This window comes from Nestor notabilis, unplaced genomic scaffold, assembly GCF_000696875.1.
Source record: "Nestor notabilis isolate BGI_N333 unplaced genomic scaffold, ASM69687v1 scaffold611, whole genome shotgun sequence".
NCBI classification, from domain to species: domain Eukaryota; kingdom Metazoa; phylum Chordata; class Aves; order Psittaciformes; family Psittacidae; genus Nestor; species Nestor notabilis.
In genome coordinates, this window is record NW_009913150.1 from 6106 (window position 1) to 15893 (window position 9788).

The following is a 9788-nucleotide window of genomic DNA, read 5'->3' on the forward strand; positions in this document are numbered from 1 at the left end:
GGGTCAGCATCACTCGAGAACCCGACCCTAACAATTATGCTAGCCAGTATTTTCTCCTGACAGCAAGTTTTACAAATGTATATACTTTAATTTGTGTTATCTACCAATAATAGAACTGTTCTCAGCTGACATTGGGTACCCCTCTATATCTGGTGGTCCGCACTGCCATGGATAGAAACAGTTCTTGTCTCTAAAGCTTAATGTTGATTTCAAAATCAACAGAGAATGGGCATGGTTTAGAAAGAGTGATTTTTATATGATTACCAAGCTGGCCGCCATCAAGACTAGGAAAGAGTTCAAATTTCCTAGTTTTTTGCAGAAAGCTCCACGTCCAACCCCAATACTGACTTTCCATCAAAACCTTCCAATTTACAGTGTTCCATCTCTGTTTGTTTTCAAGCTGAAATACTACAGCTAGGTGAATGGTTCACATTTGTGCTTGTCTGTAGTGCTGCACTCCCCAGGCAGTCCCACTACTACTTTGAGGACAGCAGGACACAAGTCCATGCCTGTTTGGAGCTTGCACACAAGCAGAGCCACTAAATCAGCTGCTGCTGTCAGCAAAAGCCAACAGCAACAGGAGTTTCTCTTAAGTTACAGTAAAAGACTATCCCCTCATTGCACATTTTTAGCCCAAGCTGCTTAATATCACTTTAAAAAGATGATCTACATTCAAATCCATCTGGAGGGTGATGGTGGTGAAACCCAAAAACTACAGGCAAGTGAAATAACTATTTTAGCATTAAACCCTGAAACCTTGATTAAATTTTTCTAAGGTACATATGGTTCAAAGAGACAGAAGAAATACTCAGACACAGTATAAATATTAGATCTGCTGAACTTTCTTTCAAATTTAGGCTTAGAAACTACGACCAGAAACAATACTGTAGGTATTGCTTGATATGTCGTTATTGTTGAATGACCCAACAATACTGTAGGAGTTCAGAAACAGTTCTGTAACACTTGAGGAGTCACTTCTGCAAGTGTGTTTGCAGCACACAAATATTGTGCCTCCATAGCACCCACCTCTCAGAAATCCTAGATATCTTTCAGCCTCTTCCAAAAAAAGCAGGTGTCTAAGGAATAACCTAATAAAATCAATTTATTTCGGTCTTATTTTATTGCTGCAGTAACCTTTTGTACTGCACTTTATTTATTTTTTAACTTCCCTCGATTTCCACAGGTACTTAAAAATTCATCATTTAATTTAGAAAGTTTAGGCCCTAATCCAGCAAAGCACTTAAGCACAGGAATAGCCCCACTACAGTCATTATTTCTGTTAGTGTTTTGCAAGAACATGATTTTAATTCCCATCTGAAACAAATGGAAGCTCTCTGTTCATTTTAAAAGGAAGAAAAGGCTTGCTTTTGTTGCAGGATGCTTCTCATTCAATTTTTACCCATGTTTTAAAAGAAAACTCATTGCAAACTATAGAAGATGAGGCAGAGGCAGCCAGTACTATGCATAGGAGTCACCAACTAAGAAAAAGACTCTGCTTTTTGTCCAGTTCTTCCCAGTCTGGCAAATGCACTTTGACAGCTTTCTGTAAATGAAAACACTCCACCTTAGAGCAGAGGGATGGGTACCAAGTTTGGACCAGACTGGTTGGGCAGCCTATTTCAAAGTGATGCCCACCAGTCCCTGAGGACCACAACCACGGTACCACGTGTGTCCTCTCTTCTGCAGTGGCAGACCTTGGGTCCCTCATGCTGTACCCACCAAAGAGCCACCCCATCAGTACAGGATATGAGGGGGAGAAGCTAAGGGACAAAGCCAGCTGGCTTCAACTAAATCAGGCACACAACAGCATCTCCTGCCTGCAGAAAAGTGTGTACATCAACAAGATTTGAGCTTGCCCAGCTTGTGCCAGGGATGACAAGACCGACTGATCCTGGCAGACAAGATGAAAAGCTTCTTGCTGAGGGAAATCAGCCAGCAGACATCACGTACAGCATGGACCTGGCTGCAATTTCATTTCAAACGTTTAATATGACTGCTTAGTATTTCTACTCATCCATTAAAATAAATGCATCGTTTTAAAGACTTGCTGACATCTGATGGAAAACTACATTCTTGAAGACAAGCTCTATCTCTACAGGGCAGTTGAGATTTTCCATGTTTCTTTCCATCTGTTTTTAATTCTGAGGACATCTGCCTGGAAAGAAAACCTTTGCTGATTAGGATTTCAGCTGTTCCAGCTACTTGAAGTCCTTAACATCAATCACCATCCACTACAATGAAATAATGATGACAATGACACCCACTATCACAAATCTTGATGTCCTCCAAATATCCCCCATTGGGCGACAGACCAGACCCTGTGCAGGTTAGATCAAACCCTATTCCAGACCCTCGTGATGTTCTGGCTACTGCCCTGCACCGGTTGATGAAGCTGCCTGGGCTTCCCCTTCTGCCAAAGCTGCTTTTGCTCCTGCAGCTCAGATGAGCTACCAACAGCAAGGGCATAGGGAATCATAAACAAAAAGCAACCAGTTTATCATCAATACAGCAAGGGAGATGAAGCTGACTTTTTACCTCACCCTTATTAAAGCTGGCAAAGAGCTACACCCACATTACAAAGGATGGTTAAAGCAATCAGGGAATTTGTTGATAATTTACATGAGGAAGCCACTTCAGCCAGCTCTCTAGCATAAAATTACCATTTGCTAAATCCTGAGGTCAGGAGATGCCATTAGAAGTTGAGAGCTGCATTTCCTGACACAGGAGATGGGAAGCACTCTCACACCTCTGCCTCTTATCAGTAGCCATGTCCTGTATCGGGGAAGCTCGCCAAGGAGTACCCGTCTCTTCCCACTGCCACTCTGGGCAGCTGCTGCCTGCATGATCACCCCAATCCTGCTCTTCTCCCAGTGCCTGAGCTCACACCAGAGCCTGGTCCCACCATCATCTGCATCCCCTTCTCCTTCTTGGGCATTCCTGGGGCTTTGCCCTCAAGCACTGACCTAAGTATCCTGGATATCCCTATGGAGCTAAAGAGAGAAGGAATTCACACCCCGTTGGTCTGACCCTTTTACACCCTGCCTCCATCCCTTCCACCCTCCCTGTTGCCTTCATCATTATCATCTTCTTTCAGACGACAAAGTGGGAAGAAATGCCTCAGAAATCTGAAGGAACACTGGAAAGAAAAAGTGAAATCCAAGTGGAAAGAAGGGCATTCCTTTCTAACCCAATGGAGAACCACTGAAGAACAGCTTGCACCTTTGCAAAAGCAGAGCCTTTTCACTGCAAAGTCAGGAAGACCAAGGATAACTCCTAAGCAGCTGCTGGCTGTACAAGCTGAAATTGCCTAGTAAAGCTTTACGTGAGTGTTGCACTAAGCATTTTTAAGATTAAAAAAAGTTTGTATCATTTGCTGACTCTGGAGCTATCTGCTTATTTTGAATCATTGTGAACAGTATACCCTTTAAAGATATAAACCTTATTATTTAACATGAATTGTAGCACATAAGGGACCACACATGCAGGGACCTATAAATGCAAGTGTCATGGTCAGTCAAGTGAACCCTGACGAGAACCAGGGTATATTAGCTCAGGTGATGGAGTTATATTGCATTTGGCAAGGTATATATTCATTTCTTTTCAGGTGTCCATGCATGGCACTCGCTGTGGCACTTACACTCATGTGCCACTCTTGAAAATACTATCACAATGCCAAAATACACAGAATAAAACCCCTTGGCAGCTCTTAGCACAAACCACGTAACTCTGTGAAATAGCACGTGAACATTTATGTGCATCCAAGAGAGTGAAAGCAAATAAAATCATTATAGTAAGAAATTGTTCTTCTGTACTTTAGCAATGTGATCCTTGCTCACCTTTCAACAGGATCTCTCAGCATGATGATAAGTTTGGCATTCGGCTGGAAGGCATGGATAAAATCCTGGATTAAGAAGGGAGGTTCTCCTTCAGTACTGTTGTCGTAAAAGAAAATCCAAGCGTTGTTGTCCCACATCGTTGAGGCACTGGCCTCCCCTGGAAATTAAAAGCATCTCTGCTAGTAACTCATTTCATTCCTTGTATTAGAGTGGAAATGGCTGAATTTTGAAGTGCTGTAGATAGATTAAAATTGACTCTATTAATTTCAACATACCTTAGTTCTTGCAAATTGATCCAGCTAATGCTCCCCAGAGCAATCACACAGCCTCATACCTTTGTGAATGTAGTGATGGGTAAAGCCGGTTTTATGTAATCCCACCTGAAATATTACTGTCCACTAACCACACTGCTTCCTGCTAGTGGTTAACACATGGTAATGTGTTTGCTCTGGGCTGGAACGGACTGCTCACAGTTTTGGCACATCCTCCAGCGAGGAACTGCTGAGGACCTGCTGTGCTCTCTGCAGCACCCCAAGGGTCGGTCTTAATGTTCCTGGTCTCAGAGAAGCAACTTGCTAACAAATCATGCAATCTGACACAAACTAAAGAAAGAAGCAGGTATCACCACACTGGTGGATCAATAATGTTTAGATCATAAACAGGAGAGTTGGTGAGCACATGGGAAATGTAAAAATATGCACTAAGCAGCTGAATTGAGTCATTTTAGTTTGAAATATCCCTTCTTGAGAATTTTCCATTATCAATCAGAGCTTTTTTATATAACTACAATTATTCATGTAGGTGAAGTCAAGTATAACTATTCCTCAACCATTAGACAAAAGGTCTATAGAATAAAGAACACATTGGTTAAATGTCAGATTCTGACATCCTTGGTTTCTGAAGAAGCTCACTCTGAATGTAATGGTACAGGGAGAAACGCAGCCAGTAACGCCCGTGCCAGGACAAGGTATATGATGATGCTTCAGCTGCTAAATAAATGATCTGATAGGATGTTTTGACTTATGTAATCTTCCCTGTCTTTTTAAGTAATACTGGCATTTATGTGGCATGCTACCACGTACAAAAACATATAAATAAGCTTTTTGGAAGCTTCCACTCCTTGACAGTCTAAAGAGGGCTAATTCTTGTTAATGAGGTTTTTTGAAATCCAAAGGAATATGATGAGACATTATTGCACAGACTTGCACATGATCTTGGACATGATTTCCCCCCTCCTTTTATTTGTTTCTTTCCTGGGAAAGTCCCATAAAGATTTTAAAAGATGGCCAAAACACAGCATGAAAAATATGCTGGCTCCAAACTTCAGCTTAACATAATGTGATTCATTAATAAAGTCTGGAAGTTGCTAAAAAACACATTAATCTTCTGTCATGTTCATTTTGCCCCTATTCAGAAGGAGGAGATCAGGTCCATTGGCTAAAGCTGGGTGTCCACAACAGCTCTGCTTATCCATTCTAAATTAATTAGCCAAAGCACTGCCTAACCATCAGTGGGCTTTGACTTCTTAATTAAAACTCAATTAGCCCAGCTCCCACACTGGTTGCAGCAGAAACACAAGACTAAATACAGGACAGGAGCCGAAATAGCCGTACCACAAAAACATCATGCAGCTATTTCTGTGCTATCAGAAGATGGTATCATGCAAATGAGTATAAGCACTTGTATACATGGATTTACAGAATAGTGCACTCCAGGAACGGGAGCGACCTTGGAAAGTCACTGCTATATCTCTGTGACAGGAATGGCTAGGCTTAACTGCTCCCTCAGAAATGTTTGCTTAAATCATGCCAAAGAGTGAAGCCTACAACCTCATCAAGCCATTTATTCCATTCTAGAATAGATTGTCTGATCTTCCTTCCTGCTCCTCTGCTTTGTAGACCTCTGATCACATCTGATGTGCTATTGGATTTATTCCAATTAGTTCATATATAGTGACCAAACCTAAGAACATCTGCTTACACATATGCTATCTGAACTAAATAAATAGAATCAGTGCATATACACATAAATGGGCAGATTTTCTTAACATCACAGATGAGACCACTCCATAGCTGCCACCACCAAAACTCTGCAGGCAGTGCACATGGAAGGGAAGATAACAGGCACACAACCGAATCATGCTAAGGCATTCTAGGGACTCCAGGTGCTGCTCTAACGCAGTTGGTCCAGGATAGCTTGGATTCAAGAGGACAAATCTTCCCAAAACGACTGTCAAAAATTAAGGGAAGTGAATAATGATAATTAAAAAACAAACAACATTCTGGTCTCTGCTGACTCTTATGATTTTAATTTCCTGAAGCAGCCAAAAATACTCCTAACAGCGCTCCTTTCTGTTTTATAATGCAGATTTAATATCTGCAAAGACAACAAACCATAATAAACATGAGATAAATTAATCACTGGAGCAATTATGTCAATTTACTGCAGTATTTTCTCTTATGGACTTAAAGAACATATGAATTAGTAAATTGCCTAAAGACTGGATGTATAACCTCTTTGCTCAGTCACTAATGGATTAACATCATACTATGTTTTCACAAGACATTCCTCTGAATTTATCATATTAACGATCACAAATAAGTAAGTCCTGCTCAGAATGCCTCCAGCTAGATCAGTGCTGTCCTCTTTGGTTCATCTCTAAGCAGATGCTGGGCTTTTGCAGGGGGAAATGCAGTTATTGCCCACTAAGTATAATTCCCAAAGAAGCTGAACTTCTTGTAACATGATGAACTACTTAAACGTTTATAGTTTAATAATTTCCTTTTCTTTCTAGTCATCTGAAGTAAGAAGACGGAGGATTCTAAGCAAACCCGATATACATACAGATCCAGCTTAGACTGGCTATCTGTGTTTTGCTTTTTACCAAGGTCATAAAAGACTGACTTAATGAGTATAATCATTCAGGACTTTTCCTGTAAACTTAATAAGAAAAGCGAACAGAACCTTAATGAAACAAGAAATGAGACTACAGGAAAAAGAAATACAAAGTGAACTCTAGTAAAAGCTGTAACAGGAGGTAAGTAATCAAAGATGTACGCTGCCAATTAGATTAGTGAATTTAATTAATATAAGCAATTCACCCATGAAAGGACAGGAGATATTATTGTGAGTAGGAGGAAAATCTGCAGATGTCCTTGACAGCAACATTTCTTAAGACCCCATCTTGTGAATTTTCTCAATGTTGAATATCTGAAGGGGGCATATAAGGATGCTGGGAGGGACTCTTCGTTAGGGACTGTAGTGGCAGGACAAGGGGTAATGGCTTCAAAATTAAACAGGCGAAGTTTAGATTAGATATAAGGAAGAAGTTCTTCACAGTGAGGGTGCTGAGGCACTGGAATGGGTTGCCCAAGGAAGTTGTGAATGCTCCAACCCTGGAGGTGTTCAAGGCCAGGTTGGACAGAGCCTTGGGCGACATAGTTTAGTGTGTGGTGTCCCTGCTCATGGCAGGGGGGTTGGAACTAGATGATCTTAAGGTCCTTTCCACCCCTAACTATTCTATGATTCTATGATTTAATAAAGTGAATAACAGACTTAAATGGAGGCTGAGGAAGTATTGAACAAACGTGACTCCAGCCAGGTCTCTGGTTTAAACAAGGTAAGACAGCGTCACCATTTCAACATGCCGACAACAGGTTAAACATCTGTGGTTAGAATAAGACAAAACCAAAGGGCAGGCAGCAAAACACGTCTCTATTTCCTGTAGAATAATGACTTCAGACCTACTAGAAAAGTCTCTTTTCACCAGGGAACTGTCTCTTGCACAACTAGTACTTTCATGGAATGTGTCTGGTTTCCCTGGGAAATTTTGCGGTGACAGAGCAGGACTGTTAAAACTCTTCCCTTCAGTTTTCTGCTTTTAGCAGACAGCAAACACAGAATTTAGGAACTCCTACTGATATTCCCCATGGGCTCTGCAAACTGATGGCACCACTGATCGCAGTGGATGAGCACAGTGGACTGACCACTGTGTGCCACAGAAAGCAATCCAGGGAGCCCTCCCTAGAGCCCAGTCCTAATCAAGGACTTTCATAAGGTACAATACAACAGCACTTCTAAACCATTCTTAATGGTCTAGAATCAAGTAATCAAGTAATTTAATATCAACTGAAACTGTAAGATTATCTTCAAATAGTATCCTGTGTCTCTAGGTTCCATACCTGGAAAGAAATACCATGTAAGATAGCTCCAGCTTGACTGTATATTCCTGCTCTTGAAACTTGCATTATCTTTGCTGTTTATAAAGCAACTCGGGGTTTAAATAATTTCAGTCCACCACAGGCTACACAGACGTATGACTCAAAAAATGGAGTTCCTTTTTCCTATGTGTATCTTACGTAGGAGCTTGAGAAGAGCTGCTTGGAGGTATAGCTATCATGGAAACTGTCTCCAGTCAGCTACAGGGTTTCTACAGCAACCATTGTATGTCATAAAACCGCAGTTAGTGTGCTAAGTTAGACACATTGCTACAGCATCTGAACCTGAAGCTACAACCCCATGACTACTGTCAAACTCCCTGTAATGAAAACAAAAAGAAAACAACATTTGAAGGAGTCAACAAGATCATTCTCACTCTTTTTTTGTTTGGGTTTGTTGTTCTGGGTTTTTTTAAGATTTAATTCAATGCTGATGTTCATCAGACATTCACTGCTTACTCAGGCATTTTCTAAAGATAACTGCAGCTTTTAACAAAGCAAGTAACAACCCTCCAGGAAAAGGCAAAAATCCCAGACTGGTTTGTGTTGGAAGGGACCTCAAAGCTCATCCAGTTCCAACCCCTGCCACGGGCAGGGACACCTTCCACTAGAGCAGGTTGCTCCAAGCCCCTGGGTCAAACCTGGCCTTGAACACTGCCAGGGATGGGGCAGCCACAGCTTCTCTGGGCACCCTGGGCCAGCGCCTCAGCACCCTCACAGGGAAGAGCTTCTGCCCAAGAGCTCATCTCAATCTCCCCTCTGGCAGGTTCAAGCCATTGCCCTTGTCCTGTCCCTACATCCCTTGTCCAAAGCCCCTCTCCAGGTTTCCTGGAGCCCCTTTAGGCACTGGAGCTGCTCTAAGGTGTCCCCTTCAGGAGCCTTCTCTTCTCCAGGCTGAACAACATAAGAACTTCTGCACTACTCACACACACCGTAGAAAACTAATGTCAGGGGCTCTCTGCTGCAAACCATTTACATGAGGGAAAATGCCCCGCTCATGCCACAGCTGCAAATGCTGCCAACCTGAACTACAGAGACATATTCCTGAGGCTTATTTGCCCTACCAATTACGATGTTGTTCATCTTGCCATGTTCTTTTGCTGCTTCACTCTGCAGCACACCCTGAATCTGATGTGCTGCTAAGTCAAACAGATCAAGGTAATCTTCCACCGGGTAGCGGTCATGAAATCCATCCCTCAGACGAATGATTCCTAAAAACAGTGAAAAGAGAAAAGTTTAAGGCAGGGCAAGATTAGCCACTGGTGTGAATCACGATGGCTTCATTGACATGGATGGCACTGAGCCAGTTAACATCAGCACAGAATTAGACCGATGAAGTGTAACACTCAGATAAAAGTGCCAATAATGAAGTAGCTGAGATTGGAGATACTATACGATTAAGCCATAAATTTAGAGAGATAGGAAATATCTGAAGTGTTCTGATAGTTCCTGCATGAATAGCCTGCATTTATGTTCTTCTAAATTTAGCTTTTGGAATGAATATAAAAGACCAGATTCTACTTTCATGTGCACCAATATAAATTGAAGTAATATTAATATTGGACTCCCACTAGATTTACTGTACTGAGATTGAGAACAGGCTCTGGTGCCAAATATGCAAATCAACATGCACTTATCAAAATCAGAAAGCTGTGTAATCATTCATGGTTTTGTCTTCTGCAAGTATGAAAACAAAGCTCCACGATAGTGTTTTAATTTCCTTCTCTCCTTCCCT

The 9788-nt window shown here is 41.6% G+C and overlaps 1 protein-coding gene across 1 annotated transcript in view; it reads right to left on the reverse strand.

Annotated features, from left to right (window-relative positions):
* Positions 1–9788, reverse strand: part of CHST15 (carbohydrate (N-acetylgalactosamine 4-sulfate 6-O) sulfotransferase 15) — a 20871-nt gene that overhangs the window by 5379 nt on the left and 5704 nt on the right. Inside the window, exons 3-4 of the mRNA XM_010022954.1 lie at positions 9118–9264; positions 3837–3993 (exon numbers count right to left, since the gene is read on the reverse strand). Coding sequence (XP_010021256.1) covers positions 3837–3993; positions 9118–9264 — 304 coding nt within the window. The remainder of the gene's footprint in view (positions 1–3836; positions 3994–9117; positions 9265–9788) is intronic.